The sequence below is a fragment of the Leuciscus leuciscus genome (genome assembly GCF_965113295.1).
Source record: "Leuciscus leuciscus genome assembly, chromosome: 17".
Lineage (NCBI taxonomy): Eukaryota > Metazoa > Chordata > Actinopteri > Cypriniformes > Leuciscidae > Leuciscus > Leuciscus leuciscus.
Window position 1 is genome coordinate 13,292,207 of NC_138741.1, and position 17,617 is coordinate 13,309,823.

The 17,617-nt window shown below is 36.6% G+C and overlaps 1 protein-coding gene across 3 annotated transcripts in view; it reads left to right on the forward strand.

The window, feature by feature from the left end:
- evla (Enah/Vasp-like a) overlaps positions 1-17,617 on the forward strand; it is a 37,211-nt gene that overhangs the window by 15,660 nt on the left and 3,934 nt on the right. For 2 of the 3 annotated variants that reach the window (XM_082144211.1, XM_082144210.1), the window contains 5 exons: positions 7,850-8,018; positions 8,299-8,476; positions 13,858-13,915; positions 14,566-14,627; positions 15,716-16,495. In XM_082144211.1, the coding sequence (XP_082000337.1) occupies positions 7,850-8,018; positions 8,299-8,476; positions 13,858-13,915; positions 14,566-14,627; positions 15,716-16,495 (1,247 nt within the window). The remainder of the gene's footprint in view (positions 1-7,849; positions 8,019-8,298; positions 8,477-13,857; positions 13,916-14,565; positions 14,628-15,715; positions 16,496-17,617) is intronic. The other variant, XM_082144212.1, reaches the window with a different exon arrangement.

The following is a 17,617-nucleotide window of genomic DNA, read 5'->3' on the forward strand; positions in this document are numbered from 1 at the left end:
GCATCTGTTGTGCTGTACTACATCAGGTCTATTTTACGGATGCGTTTGAGATAAATTAAAGCAGGTTTGGTGAAGGGTTCGCATCATCTGTTGGGCAGTAAAGATCTATTGTGTGTGTGTATTTGAGAGATGGATGCTCATTCTGTCCAGTTCTACCTACCACAGAGCCACAGTGACTCTGGTCTTCATTTGAGTGGCTGCAAAATAAGGTCAGTGTGATTCCCTGTTCACATCAGCATCCTAATGTGAGCTTTTAAAACATTTAAAAATGTTTGCTGAACATGTCTGAAGATGTATCTTTTGGCACAAGGAAATAGAAAGAAACATTTGGATAATGATTGTTTTTGTTTAGATCCTAACATGAATATGTTTAGATCCTGGAGTGCCTTAGATCAAGTGGCAAGCCAGTACAGTATGTCAGTATTGTACACAACTTTGTACACAAATAAGTCCTTAAGATCAGACATTAAAATGAATATATTATAGGATAATATAATATAATAATATACAAGTGGCCTAATAATTTGATGAATAATCATTGTGGTCATCACACATCCTGTATATCCTTGTTCCAAGTGAACACATATTTAATGTAATTTGTTTCATATTTTCCTTTATCACGTGCAGTTTTGTTTATGTGTGTCTAATTTTACTAGCTTAATTTAAATAACAAATAAATTCACAAAATGTGTGTGTGTGTATATGTGCATAGTTGTATATTTATACTGTATATATACAACAAATAAACAACAGATTCTATATATATATATACACACACACACACACACACACACACACACACACAATATATATATATACGTTGTTTTTTTTATTTATGATATTATTATTATTATTATTATTATTATATATTTATACGTTTTTTAGAACAAAATTGCAACCCAATTTTGGGTCGCTAGCCACCAGTTGAGAACCAGTGTGAACTGTTTCGAGCGATTGCAGAAGTGATGTTCACTGATGAATTATTATGAAGGGTTGGTTTATGTGGAAACTCTCTGTGAAGATGTTCTGTGAGGGCCTATGTTTAATTTATGCCATATTAAAGAAAGATTTGCTTTAGGGGAGATGTTCACTTTCGGTCCAGTGACTCTTTTGAAAGGATGTGGTGAGTGTTTCTGTAGTATCTCCTGCAGTAAAACACAAGACATGCATCTCAGTCTAGCCTTATCCAGCTTTATTAAGAAATCAAGATATCAGTTCCTCTCAGTCAAAACCTCATATGACATTTAAGTTTTAATTTTCCCTTCAAAAGCCATATGTGAAATTAGCCAGATTTGAATGTAATCTTAGCTTTTTTGAAACGTAAGCTTTTTTGAAAGCGTGCAGCTTAGAGAATGACAGATAATGCCACAGTCAACGTTCAGGATACATCTAGCATTATAAACCTAGTAGCCCTGCCTGAAACATTTAGCTGAGCACTTAAGCACATTAATTCAGAAGCAAAAAAAGACCATTAGGCCATCAGTACTGTTTTCTATCATTGTAGCTTCATTGGAGCCTGTGTGTGTGTGTGTGTGTGTGTGTGTGTGTGTGTGTGTGTGTGTGTGTGTGTGTGTGTGTGTGTGTGTGTGTGTGTGTGTGTGTGTGTGTGTGTGTGTGTGTGTGTGTGTGTGTGTGTGTGTGTGTGTGTGTGTGTGTGTGTGTGTGTGTGTGTGTGTGTGTGTGTATGGATCTTTATACAGTCTATGGTATGGATGTGGATTTTGGAGGGGGAGGGTAAATTTGACATTGAAGTTCAGTGATGTGCTTTAGGAGCTGACACATATTTGTATTTGTGGTGTGTGGACAAATGGCCAATGCTGCCATTATTTAGCAAATTCCACTGAATAAATTACATTCAAAGTTTGTGTGTTGTTGTTGTTGTTGCATCTAATAGTATCATTATGGCCCAGCAGTTTTATAGAAGGCTTATCATTATATTGTTTTTATTTATTCAGGTTTTTATGAAGATGTTTAATATTGTGAAAAAAAAAAATATATTATTGGCATAAGCATAAATTCTGGCACTAGTTGCTTGGCTTTAGTAAGAGTAGAATGGCTATTCAGATTTTCCTCTCCTCATCTTGTATTTATTTTTCCACTAAGCTTGGTACAATGCATTATGGGATTGCTTTCACTGAAGAGGATACGTGTGTTCTCATGATTGTTAATAGTTTGTGACTTTTGATTTCTTTACTGACGTGCACTTACAGAGCAAAAGTTTAGTCAGCAAGATTTTTTACAGTAAAGACATTTATACCATGGTCTGTCTGAATACTCAGTTCTGATTGGCTGGAAGGTGTGCAATATAACCGTTTAGTTACAAGTCAGTTTAATTACTATTCTGTATTAATGCGCGCTCTTTTCATTGAAGCGCGCACACACATACGTCACTCGCACGCACTTCTGAATCGCTACATTATATTTTTCAGCAACGAAGGGGTTACATCGCTGTTTAGTATTTTGAAGTGATTGAACTCACAGCTTTTTGTTAATAGAGAGAGAGAGACTCTGAACAGATGCAGGTATGCATCTCTCTCTCTCTCCCTCTCTCTCTCTCTCTCTCTCTCTCTCTCTCTCGATAATTAATTCCAATAAATGCGATAACTCATTCTTTCAAATGTAACCTTATGCACTACTTTATCTCTGTGTGCAGAATGCTAGATCTAATGAGCTGTAAGTTAGCTGATGAAAATAACAGTCAATTTTACCCTTCCGGGTAAATAACATGCCGTCAATTGTGTTAAAAATTCCTGATGTTATAAACATCTCCATTTTTGATACTGTCATTGAATGTTGTCCTGAAAATGTGCAGGCTCAGATAAAGCGGCGCTGCCATACTAGGCTAGCCATTCGCATCTGCTCTAGTGTTTTGTTTTGTGTGAAACATGTCAGGGTATTAGAGATTAACATTAACAGTGCGTAATCGATTACATCGAGGACGCGTCATTCCAGCCCTAGTCTGATTATGTAGGGGCCTATTATGTTCCTAGTTTTCCTTTGTGCTCTGTGACATTTACTTGCTCGATGTTTAGATTACTATGTTGCAGGAGACATTAAATCCAGATCTTACTAGAAATCAGCCTTTAATCCAGCTTCTTAGGCCTCAGAGGCTCCCTGTAAGTGGGAAGTGTCCCTCATAGGCAGAGATTTAGCTTGGTTCCCACCCTTCCCAAAATGATTACTGGGTTACAAGCTAAAAAATGCCTCCTCGTTTCCTGCAAACTCTCATTTGTTTCAGCTCCATCCTCCCACTCTCTAATAACAGGGGACTTCCATATTTTACTTGCTTTAGAATCATTTACAGGGCTCACTTTGTGTAGCATTTTTGCTACAAGCTAAAAGTAACCCCAACTTAAATTTTAAGTCTGTACTCAGTGTTTCTCAGTGTTTCGTGTGCATTATTTCAATGTTTTCTTCACTTACCAGGTGCTATGTGAGCCGAATTAGCGCTGACATTTGATTGTTTAAATAATTCAATGTTATTCGCGTCAAACTTGGCTTATTTCTATGTAAATTAGGCTTATTATAGATTGGGCCTTACAAAACTCGCTATGTGCTTGGTGCAATTAATGCTATGATGTTACCACCTGCAGAAAACAGGCGATAAAAGCAATTAATTTCTAAGAGATGTTTATGCACATCTGTTAATCATGGCAGCAGTTCTTCATCAAATTATCATCAAATGATAGTGAAGAGTGTTACAACCAGGCATATATCCAGATCCACAGCGTAGACAAGCACACTATCGGCTTAGAGCCAATTCAGGCACATTCTGTTATTTTCCTCTGAAATCTGGGCAAACGACAACTGAAGATCTTGTGACCAGACATAAGCAGAGTTGGACCTTGTGTTTGGCCTTGAGCTGAGACTAAATGTTTTTTACATGAGATTAAAAGGAGCCTAGCCCTGTCAAGCTCTCTCTCTCTCTCTCGGTCATTGAGACAGAGTTTGGGTGAGTGGAGACCAGGTTCACTCAGGGTGTTATGATGGCAGAAGCCAAGTGGGAAATGCCAGGCTTTTCACAGCTTTTATTAATTATGGCAGCTTATCAACTGGGAGTCTAAGGCTGATAACAGATTTTCTCGCCCCTCTTATAACGTCTTGAAAGGACTCAAAGGAGGCTTGAAATGTGCAAAAATAAATAATTTCAAAATGTACTAGTTGGTGAGTTGCCTGAATGAGTAGTCAACTGATGACTGGTTCTAGAGAGATAGTTCACCCAAAAATCCATTACATATATTTACTAGAACTAGAACTAAGTAGCATTTTAAATGAATAAATAAATTCGTGAAATTTTTTTTAATTTTTTTTTTTTTTTTTTACAAACATTTTTAAACAAATACAATATCTGGAAAAATCGGGAAAAGATAGTTGACCTCTTACAATCCAAGTATACTGTGCATTTTATTTGTGCATGTTTTTGCAGTTAAAATGTTTGTTTAAAAAATTACATTTTAATATGTGTGTATAATATATATATATATATATATATATATATATATATATATATATACTGTATATATACTGTATATATAAATATATATATATATATATGTGTGTGTGTGTGCGTGTGCGTGTGTGTGTGTGTTTGTGTGTGTGTCTGTGTGTGTCTGTACACATACATTCAAATATAATTTTATATAACTAAAAGTGCTCAGATTAAACTTTCACTAGTGTGCAGTCTAACAGTCTAGAGCTAAATAAACAATTTTATAATAAAAAGCAAAAAGTATTCATTATGCACCAAAGTGCTGTGTATTGGACAAACAGTGGAGTCTGGCCTCTTCCTGACCATGTCATCACTTAGAAACACTCATCTCTCCCAAACGTGAGCCATCAGAAAACATTCTTACAGTATATTGCGCCTGTGACATGAGTATGTATGCATTCATCAAGAATTTCCATGTCTTGTAGTTTCCTTACGAGATCAGGTTCATGTGTCTTTCTCTATCACACACTAACAGTTGCACACGTTTACTCGCACTCATCCACATAAGAGAGCATTCAGCTAATGGGGTCATAGCTGGAAGGCCCTGAAGGTCCCTGCCCCATAGTGGTGCTTTATGGAGTAAAAGCATTAGCTCTGTGGGCTATTCAGACTCTCAGCGTGACCTTGTTTCAGACACATGCCTGTTGGGCACTGTAGCAGATTTACTCAAAGTGCATAATGATTGTTTAGTGCGATTTTATCAGTGATCAAATATCTGTTTTCATTTCGGCAAAGTTTTGTTGTGTCTAATGATGTATGACACTGTAAGAGTGAACCAAAGCAGAACCAAAGCAGCCCCAAACATTTGATTATATCACATTACTTATAAAATCACAACACACTGGTCTAGCCGACCAATCAGAGCGCATTGCACATTTTGCAAGGAGGGGCTTCAGAGACAGGAACTAAACAAACAGAGTGTTACTGACAGACTGGGAAACGAGGTGCCGCAAAAATGTAAAATATGTGAAAAATAAAGTTTTTAAAAAATATATATTCAAGCATGAAATCTTATTCTAGTAGATCCCAAAAACTAAATCAAAACTTGTTTGTGTTCGTGTTCAGATGTTGATTCATGTTTATGAATCATAAACAAAAAAGACATGCAGATAAACAAATAAAATATTGAATCTTTTTAGTAAGGGTTTTGTTTTTATTATTTTTATTTTAAAAGTATTTATTGTTAAAAAAAAAAAATTTTAAACGATTTAATTATTATTCGATTTTCATCCATTTACAAATCTCCTTAATAATAAATAATATATAATGAATCAGTAAATTGTGCCTAAATTACTAAAAGACCGTTGTCAGAGTTCTTTAAGAACGTTCTGTAGTTTCACATCAAAACTCTGTTCAGTTACTGACTTTGCAGTTCTGGGACAGACTATAAAGCTTTCTAAGTTTTAAATGTCCCGGACTCAGATATTTATAGCTTGCTATTACAAGACATGTTGGTCTCTGAGCCTTTAGAAGTGAAGGTTTTGTTGGAAAGTCTTTGCATTCTAATTCTATTTGATAATTATTCTTGTTCCATCTTAGACAACATTGGCAAGTTTTTCCATGTTTTTATGCTCAAGTAGTCATAGAGAGAAAGGCCTTGCGTGATGTGTTATTAGAACAAGTAAACCGAGATAGCCCGGTGTCTAAATATATTGGATGTTTATGAAAGCAAAGAGCCGTCAGGATGTAATTTATGACGACCAAGCATCATCGGTGGAGGAGAGACTGTGTACTTTATTTCAGACTTGCTCTAGGGGGGAGAAATGAAACCAAGAGGACGGGGAAGAATCTGCCGTGCTGCCCTCTAACCCCAGATGGATGCTAGAAATAGGCTCTGTCGTAAGGCAAGCATGAAAGTGCAGAGAATGAAGAACTGAGAGAAACGAATGATGGAAAATGTTGTTGTGAAAGCATGAAACGTGCAAATGTGCTGTTTTTAAAGAGTAAAATTCAATCTTTTAAAGAGTAACATTATATGAGGGTGGCTGATGCATTATTATTAATTTTTTTAACATCATGTTTTAAGTAAAACATTTATATTAATAAATTCACATAAAATTGAGGAACATTTATGTCTCTTAATGTGTTTTTTTTACAAGCTAAAGCTGCATGAATACAAAATGCTATTTAAAATAGATATAGATGGAGTATATATATATATATATATATACCAAAAGTATTTCATGTCCTCTATCTATGACTTTTTGAAATTTGAAATTTTGCAAATCAAACATACAGATATAAAGCCGTATTTAATTGAGCTGAGTTTGTACAAACTCATCCACTTCTCATAAATGCTTGTTTCTTTATGATGGGGTTTCTCTCGCTCTTCGGTAGTCCAGCCCCCACTAAACAACTCTTCATATTCATCATTCAGAGTTCATAGTGTGAATTCTTTTGCTATTTTGGCATAATGTCACAAAACCGGTGAGTCTGATTCATCTTACATTTATCCTCAGATCAATTGTTTCAAATGGCTGTATCTTATTCGTCAGTTCCTTTGATCGTGTGCTGCTGCTCTTCCAGTTCTACATCTGTGTTTAAGGAGCGTGTGGCTGGATTTGGGTGTTTCTGTGGGAGATGGGTGTGGTGGAACACTATGTTTTAGGGTATATAGGAGTCAGGGTGGAAATCTGCCTAGCTTCATTTGGCACACCAACAGATATACTTTGTGTGTGAAACCTAGATTAACGTAAACGTGATTAGGAGTTTATTGAAGCAAAAGTCGTAGTTAACAGTTAGTTAATACTGAGAATTGGACCCTAAAGTGTGAACGTTAATATAAATGGGATAATTCATAATTATGTTTGTGTGTTAGCTAGCCAGGTATAATAATACTGATCATACAGTACACACTTTTTACTCTCTCTTTATGTTAATTGTTCACCTTGACAACAGAAGATTTCTATTTAAAGAAGCAGAAAACCTCAGGTCTTTAATTAAAACATGGTCTCATATCATAGTCAACACGGTTACATTCCTGCCTCGCTCGTTAGCTGCCTATTACACTATATAATTAGTACAGATAACAAACCCGCCCCTTGCTCCGTGTCTTCAAACAAATTCAGAGGGGCAATTATTGTACCATAATACCACAGTAAGGGCAAAGGGCATTTTTGAAGGGTTTGACGGGTTTTTATATCGACTATTTGAGAGTCTCTTTTATTTGCACAGCTAAATATTATGCACAAATACACACACAAATAGTTGCATAATCGAGTTGCAACATTATTTTTGTTGCTAAGAGACGCTTTCAGTCTGACATCTGTATTTCATTGTCTCGTATCGTAATTCATCGTTGTGGTTTTTGTTGTTGTGCAGAGTGAATCTTTAACCAGTGTCCTTGTTTCTTCCTCACAGTGAACAGAGTATATGTCAAGCACGAGCCTCTGTGATGATTTATGATGACACCAGCAAAAAATGGGTGCCAGTCAAACCGGGCCAGCAAGGCTTCAGCCGCATCAACATCTACCACAACACCGTCAACAACAGCTTCCGCGTGGTGGGAGTCAAACTGCAGGACCAGCAGGTGAGAAGCCAACATGGCACAACAACTCAAAGAGAAGAGACTGTGTGATAGGATCTTACTGTACACAGTGTGTGCTTTAGTTTCACAGTCGCTTAGTTCTGTTGGTGGCATTTTACATCTTAACATCTAAAATTTGTTTCTGTAGTTTCCTAAACCACCATTTATGTGAATGTATGATTGACCCGAGAAAGGTTTTCCCTTGAAGAGCATTTGAAATAGTTTGATTACAGAGAACATTTCACAGATGCAGACACATAACTAAATGTCGCCACTCTTCCAGGTCGTAATAAACTACTCCATTGTGAAAGGTCTGAAATATAACCAGGCCACACCAACTTTTCACCAATGGCGTGATGCGCGGCAAGTTTACGGGTTGAACTTTGCCAGCAAAGAGGAGGCCACCACCTTCTCCACTGCCATGCTCTTTGCGCTCAATGTCCTGAGCTCTCAGGATGCAGGTAATTTACATGACCTTGTTTTGTTTTTTTTAACTCTCTGCTGCATTACTCATGTGTGGTGTTTGGTTAGGTGTTACTTGGATTATTTCTGTATTTTTTTTTAGAGATTAGTTTGGTTTGAGTATTACATTTAAAGGCATTCAAAGTAAGTCTTTGGGAATAGTTATTTGCAATGAGTTGACATCCTATACGAGCCTATTTGACTTCCACTTGATTTCATGAGTTTTTTTAAGAAATTAATACTTTTATTCAGCAAGGATGCATTAATTAAATCGATTCAAATGCATTGCATTTTTTTTTTTTTTTTTTTTTTTATAAATGCTGTTCTTTTAAACTTTATATTCATCAAAGAATCTTGGGAAAAATGCATCATCGTTTCCACAAAACTGTTTTCAATGTTGATTATAAGAAATGTTTCTTGAGCAACAAATCAGCATATTTAATGATTTCTGAAAGATCATGTGACCCTGAAGACAGGAATAGATTACATTTTAAAATATATAAAACATAAAACAGTTATTTTATATTGTAATAATATTTAGTTTTGAGTCTTTTGACTGTATTTTTTAAATATAGTTTGCTGTGTTTATCTCTTAAATATCTATGAACATGTAAATTTGAAAGAGATCTTGGAAGATTTTGGAAGAGGTGTTACTACATTACAGTCGTGTCCTGGTGCTGATCGCTGTGTTACAATCATTTAATTGTAATTCATTGCATAAAAAATGGCAGCTAGTAGTCAGGAATATACTGTAAATTCCCACTGAAAATATTGTTGTTTGGGTCTTATACGTGGTACCCTTAACTAGTGTAGTATAATTCTTATTTAAGAACAGCACATGGGCCTCTCTGGTTTCAGGCTGCTGCTACTTATAAGATGTATGTGGGGGGGTCACAGCCCTGGTTAAAATATCCATGGAGCCAAACAGTCTCAGACCAAGGGTGCTGCATGTTTCTTGCTTTTTGGGGTGGGCAGATTGGAAAGGTTGTTAGAAGTGCTGCTCGCACCTCAGCATGCAGAGAAGAGAGAAGCTGGTGTTCACCTGCCTGAACTCACCTGTCCTGAGTCCTGACTGTTATTACCAGTTCCCACCTGGTAGTGGAGCTCAAACTGCACCATTATAGATATATGTACATAGATTAAAGGCACCTAAGAGGGCTGTGGAGCCATGCTTGGACCGGAGTTTTCACCGGGGCCAATCCGTCGGATCAGCTCCAGAGTAATAAAACTCAGCAGTAAGTATTGTTAAGGGTTCAGTCACATATATTAATGTGATGTGGTTTCTTTGATGAAGGATGGGGTTGTGGAAGCCGCGTAGTGTTTTTTGCCACGGTGCCTGATTGTGATGAGGCGTGAAGATTGTTTTTGAGATCTATTGTGTTTGTCGTGACCATTTTTGAACAGTTGTCTTTAGCGTTGGCCGTTTGGGGTTCGAAAACCAATTTAGATTTTTAGTGAAACATAACATAATTAATACTGCTGATAGTTTTATTTTAAAATATTTAAATAGGATTCCGCATTGATTGACTCATATATATCATATATCACATTAAAGCCAAATGGGGAAAAAAAGATAAACTTCAAAAACAGAATAAAAATAATATCATTAATAATAGTACAAAATAATAAGATTGTTATTACAATTGTTGTTGTTGATACTTAAGTTATATTAATTATTTGCTAAAAAAAAATATTATCAAAAATTTAAACGGCTGACAGAAATTGTTTCATTAGTTATTGGGAAGAAAAAAAAAACATTTAAAAGTTACCTTAAGGAGTTATTTATACCTGATATAACACATTTAGTTATTTCAGTTTTTATTTTATGTTAACATTTTAAAATACTCTACAGATTTATATTATGCAAGTGGTGTGTTATAAAAAAGAAAGGTAGGGTTTATAAAACAAATGACCAGCGATTCCCCTCATCCAATCAGATTGTATCTGTGTTTCCACTTGTTATCTCAGTGGACATCATCAGTTCAGCTCAATGATCACCAGTGTACTTGGTACAAAGGGACTCTGGCTGCACGCAACCACCAAATGATATGGTATGTGAATCATAAAGTACTGTACATATTGACCTTTACTTCAGAAGTTTGTCCAAAGATTTCATCACAAATTTATCGTTTGATCTTTTTAGTGTTTCCCCTCCAAAGCTTTTTAAGTATTTGACCATATATCACAATAAAATCCGGAGCTCCACATTCGACTCTCGAGAGGCACTTAAAACTAAGAACCCATTAACTTTATTCAGCATCAGTCGCACCAACCATTTTAATACACTCAAACTGCAGCCATTTATCAGCATGTTGATATTGCAAGGGATTCAATCAAGTTTATGAAATAAATCACACAGTGTATTACGCTGCCACGACCTGCAGCAGAGATGGATGCGTGATCAGGAGTAATATCTCTGCTTTATACGCTGTCTGGTTACACAGTGCACAACTTAATTGATATCAATGCATTATGGTTGAATCTAGAACACAGCATTATATTTTGTTAGAGAAGTGTCCATAAAAAGATATTTCATCTACTTCTTGGGCCAAACTCCTAGCTGAAAGATACTTGCATTTTTTTCTCCGCTGGTGAAGTGAGACAATGCGGCATTACCCAAAATGGTCAACGGGATTTGGATTAATGATTTATGGTCTGTAAATTGACATTTCATAATTCTGTGTGTACATGAGTTCTGTTTATTCTGTTTTCCTGGCTATCATAAAAATACCAAGTTCTCATAGTAACGATGCAGTCTTGTTCAGTAAGGCTCTGTCAGTGAAATTATATTGTATATCTGTTTTATTATGAGTAAGCCTGATTTTTATGCTGTTGGTCCATATTTATGGAGATCCTATATTGACTAATTTGTTATATGATCAAGTTGACTAACTTGAGATTTATGTGATGTTTGTTTTCAATATTTCAAGAGTTTCAGTTATGAAGATAGTGTCTGTTATGATGTTCATCAGTGATTTAGGGACAGATGAAATGGGACCATCTGCTGCAGGCAGGACCTCAGGTGGATTGAGTGTTTGCAACACCGTGTGAAATGCTGCTTTCACGTGACATTTGAATATATTCCCATTCCTGTTGCTTGAGGAACTTGATATTCAGTTCTGCTGCTGCAGTTATTCAGAAATGTTCTTTTTTTGGCCAATGACAAGCTGTTTTCCCTCATGGAATCAGCATGACCACGTACTTTAATATAGCTATTCCTTTTTCTAAATAAGCATAGTTTTATTACACTGAGGATTATGACAGGGATATTTTTGTACTCATTAAAATATGGAGCTTGGTTTATTATTTTTGGAAGTCATTAAGAGTGTTTTAGGATATGGCGCTGCATAATGGCATTACATTCATGAGACTTTAGCTCCCATAATCGCCTTAAAGACACGGATCATTTAATCATTAAATGTGGAAGCAGAATCCCACCTGTCATCTGCAGCTTGTTTAGACCCAGACTGATCCTGCTGACAACTGCTAATGTCAAGATCTTCCAAACTGTCTCATTTATCATGCTTATTTACTCTGATAACTGTTCAAACAAACGCCATATGTTACTCCCTTGTTAATCAAGCAGAACTGTATTTAGTATTTATTATGTTTTTCATGCTCTATGGATGAGTTGAAATATTGTCAGTTGTTTCAATGTTGAAGTAATGCGAATATGAGACAATGTTTGATGCTAAATGGTTATAAAAAGGTTAACTAAATATTTAGAAATCAATCTTAAAATTTGAAGATCTGTACTAAAAGTAAGGCGTTCAAACAATGTTGCGATATTGACGTTGATTCCGTTTGCAAAATTTTTATTAAATTCAAAAGTGATTCTATCTTGATCCATGATACTGATTCTTGGGAGAATAAACGTTGAAATGCTGAGTGGGGTATTTGGATCTGAATGGGGGTAAATTTTTATTTAAGGGATTATACGATATAATTTATAGTCTATTAATATTTGCTGACAAGTATTTGAGAAGGTAATGTTAATACACAACATTATTGTGGCAGATGAAGTCACTGAATAGACAAAATTACAAAAAGTGGGTCTAAGGCTGGTTCAAGCTAAGAATAATAACTATAAAGTAGTGCTGTCAAATCAATTAATCTCGATTAATCACATGCAGCATAAAAGTTTAAAAGTTTGTGTGTGTGTGTATATATATATACATATGTATATATATATATATACACACACACAAACTTTTATGTTAGACCCAATTAATCACGAGTAATCAATTTGACAGCACTATCTTTATGTTACAACCGGCCTTAAAGTCACTTTTTGTAATTTTGTCTATTATTATGTCATCTACCACTTTAAAGCTTCAAGCTCTTTAAAGCCAGGTGGATTCTGATTGGCTGTCAATGTTTTTATCATTCATCATCTGGAAAATATCGTGATTCCAACAATATCATTCCTCCGTGTTGGTTTTGTTGTAGCTGTGCTGTGGGCTCCTCTATTCTATTAGTATTGATATGATTATTACAACTATAACTCAAAAGTTTTTATAGTTATCGTCCTTGGCATGAACAGGCCTTTAGAAGATTTTAATACATTTTAAGAAATATATTTTTTGAGTTGTTTCTCGCTATACAAACGCACATGAATGTATTTGTCCAATGCACGTTTTTTCAGCGTTTATATTTTTATTTTTTAAGTTTTGAGAACCCTGGATACTCTAGCTATGTGAACAGCTCATTATTTTGCCACCTTAAATTTCACAGTAAATAGAGGTAAACTCAATTAGGTTTGATGGTGCCTAGCAACCAAAGATTATCAACCACATTAGATATTTACACGCTCAGGGCCTTTCTCTCCCTTGAGCTTCCATGCCCCATACTGAGATCCTGAATGTCATATGACGTAAATAGTCATCATCTCAGTAACCTGAGAGCCATGTTTACCATTATTAGCAGAGCTCAACAAGTTCAACAGAACAATTATGATGGTTTCAGAATGACTGCTAAGTCTACCAGTGATGAGGTGTTGGGTATGAGGAGCAATTGTGACATGAAATTATTGTTTAGTTGTTTGGGCATAATATGGTTTGGTCTCACGATGGATTTATTGGACTGCAGTAGTTTGATTAGTTAGCACTTAGATGTCTTAGTTTAGGGAGGAGAGAACACTATTCCTATATCTTTTGATGTTGTTGTCAAAGGCCATGTTTCCAATCGAACTCATTCAGTTGTCAATTAGTAGTAGCTAGTCAAATTAGGCAGATGAACATGAACCGGTTTTTGTGACATACCCTGATTTGTGAAAACCATAAACCAGAATATATGAATGCAATCAGACACATTTTACAGTTCCTGAGAGACAGTTAAATAAAATATCTATATGAGGTACAATTATTTTCTTTTCCTTCAGGTCCAGCAGCTCATCGTCAGAATGGACCGGTGACTGATGATGGCGAGGCTCAGAGGAGGTGCGGACCGTAACTAATGATGACATTTACTCTTTCTGAGACATCTGTCACACAGCTTTTAATAACTGGGCACTGTCCTGAATTACACAATATCCTCCTTTAAAGTAGTGTGTAATGTTTTTCTGGTTTCCTTGAAATGTGTAAACACTCATCAAATTTGTTTGAGCATCTCGACCATCCTGCCTGACAACAGTGACAGTGGGTTAACCAATAGCATGAGTTTGGGGCGGGACTGTCTGTCTGCTCGACCAATTGCAGATGAGGAGGGTTTGGGAAACCAATACAAAAATTTAATTTTATTGAGTGCCGCTAGAGACAATGAAATTACACACTTCACTTTAAACATTAAAGGTCAGAGTTTGTTCAGTGTATTACTGTTTCAGAAATTACTCATCAATACATTGGTTTTGCATTTAGTATTCTTCACATATTGCTGTCATGAAGATTGAGAACACTTCTGAACTGTTGTCATGACATGAAGTTTAGATTGGGCCCTCTAGTGGTCAGATGCAAAGCTGAAATCTCACTGAGCTCAACAGGACAAAGTGTGAATACACATAGTGAGCATGTCTTTGTGTCAGTAACCAGTTTATTCAGTGGATTGAGAGTGTTTAGATTTCACTTTTAAGTGAGTTAACATTTGTTTCTAGGCAAATAATGGACCAGCATCAGATGCAGATGGAAAGGGAACGACGAACATCAGGTTCTGCAGGTAGGCTAAAAATGCCACATCTCTGTGGGATATGATATGAGACTACATGCTGTGCAATTAAAACACACCTTCACACACACACACTCATAAAACCACCACAGATTAACCCTGTAGGCTTTAGTGTCTGCGTGGACGAGTGTTAACACTGAGGAATATCAAATTCCCTGGCCGGAGAACAGATCCCTGTTCCAAACAACACACACTGCCCATCCTCTATCATACACACATGCTCTCTTTCTGTTTCAGCACCTGCTTAAGCCTGAATCAGTTCAGTCAAAACAGTCATCTTTCATAATGCCATTAACAGCATTCTGTTTTGGTGAATCTCATGAAACATGTCAAGAAAATTAAGCCTGTTGTTGGACAATTAAGATTTGTGCATTATTTCATGATAATTAATCCCTGTTGTCAGTACTGTTATACAGATATCATTGTCATTTATGTCATTCAAAATAATAACAATAATATACTTGACCATTTAAATTTGTTATTTTTTTAATTCATCATGGTAGTGGTTGTTGAATTTAGTATTTGATTTGTATTTACATTAATAAGTTATTTAGTATTATTTATTTAGTTATTAAAATTGTCAAATAATGTGTCTTTATATGTATATGCTCAGTTTAAAAAAATAGGTTTGAGTACTTTAACTTTTATTAATTTGAATACTTTTTGTGTCACAGTAATATGAATCTAATGAGAATCACCTTTGAGAAGAACTAATATAATATTTTCTCAAAAGTAAAAATCTCAAAAGTAAAACAGAGATTTAGCATTATTGTATTGAGAATTTGGGAGGTGGTGTTTAATTATCATGAAAAAAGAGTTACAATGAAACAGAATCTTGGTCATAAAATATGCTTAATTTTGTTATTTCTCCATTTTTATTTTTCTGAAATCTGACCGTGATGTTTTTGTGAGATTCACCTGTAGCATATGACGTGCTATAAAAGTTGTATATTTTGCTCACATTTCATCTTTTTCAGTTCCTTTATACACTTTGATGCTTGATTTTTGTCACTCTCATATTTTCTCTCTTTTCGTTTGTCATTTGTGTTGAACCGTTTGTCTCTTTCTCCGTTTCTTAGTCTCCACCCTTCAGTTTAAAGTGTCAGCATCTGCCTCTCAGCCCGAAACCGCTCTGCATGACCTCAGACTGTATCGGGCTAACACTCTCCCCCCTTCCTATGCTCACCTTAACCCCATGCCATCTTCCTCCCACGCCTCCTCTTCCTCCCAGGAACGGGAGAGCGGCTACCGCACGGTGGACTCCCCTCAAAAAAAGACCCAGCAGCTTTCCCAGATATCCACCTCTCTGGCTTCTGCTTTCTCCCCCGTACAGCCAGGTGTCACCCCTCCACCTCGCAACATCAAGCAAATCCCGCTTTCTCCTCCAACGGCCCACCTGGACCCCAAACACGCCACTTGGTCCTCCACCCACATGTACGCCCCCTTACCCACTGCATCGCCCTCCGTTGTAATGGCAGGACCAGTAAACCAACCTGCCCTGCCTGTCGCCCTCCCCCTGCCACCCCTAAACAACGGCCCAACCTGTGGCCCCAAAGCTCCCACTAACTCTTCCCACTTTGTGCCCGTAACACACCACCAGCAGTCATCCAATGGCAAGGCAGAGGAGTGCTACCCATACCAAACCCCTCCTACGCAGGTCACCTCCGGAGCACCACTGAACCCGCACTATCTCATACAAGAATTGTCCTGCCCCCTGCCCCCTCTCATTGGCCAGCCCACCCAAGGCCCCGCCCTCTACCCACAGCAGCTATACCAGGCCACAGCCCCATTCGACACTACACCCACCTCTCACAAGACGTCTCCTTCGCCTGTTTATCAGAACGCCACAGCGTCCAGCAGTAAGTATTCCAGACACCCATCAGCTGCCCCCTCCGTAATTATTTGCCCACCACCAAAAGACTTCACACACCTGTCCAGTGGAATTGGGCTGATGACATGCTGATCTCAAAAGTTGTCCAATGAGAACAGTACAGTCTTTGCACTGAAACCATATTCAAATACCAGTCCGTCAGCATTGTCAATGAGGCTGTTGACTTTTGTATACGTGTTATACGACAAAAATCACAGCAGATCATTTGAACAAACGGCAGCTACCTCACCTTCTTTGTTCTGAATAGAGGAAGGAGGATTTACGATTTTAAAGTAAATATTCATATGCATCACGGTGATGTTCATCTGTGTTTGCTCAAAGGTGATTTATTTGTATTGTTTAAGCCATGCATCATACTTTAAACTAACATTATGTTCCTTTTTCCCCCCATTTTTTTCTGAGAGCTTCTGCTCCTTGCAGATCATGAATGTGAAATGTGTCCATTGTTTTATGTAAAAATGCTTGGTTAACAATAAGGATATGGCCTGCTGACCCAGGGCCAGTGTTAGAGAGTATTGGGCTACTTGACAGACCAGTCATGTATTCTTTCTTTTGTTCCACTGAATGTTCATTGATGTACATCCACTTTGCAAATTTAAATGCTTAGTTTTCTCTGATGTATTATTATTCAAATTCTGCTGATTTGTCACCAAGATATATTATCTAGCTGGCTGAATGAGGTTTTGTCGAATTTGCAAAAATGCTTTGGAGGAAATTATTTGAAAACTACAAACCATTTAGAATTTTATTGTATGCCATGATTGTTTTTCAGCAGTGTGTTTTTTTATTTTATATAGTAACCATATTCGCTAACATGCTAAAGTTGGGGTCAGTAAGATTAAAAAGACAATGTTTTTAAAATAAGTCTCTTGTGTGTACTGAGGCTGCTTTTATTTAATCAAAAACAGTTACAAAAAGGAATATTGTGAAATATTAAAAAAAATATATATTTTAAAATGTCATTTATTCCTTGGATGCAAAGCTAAATTTTCAGCAGCCATTACTCCAGTCTTCAGTGTCACATGATCCTTCAGAAATTCTTCTAATATGCTGATTTGATGCTAAAGAAACATTTCTTATTATTATCAAT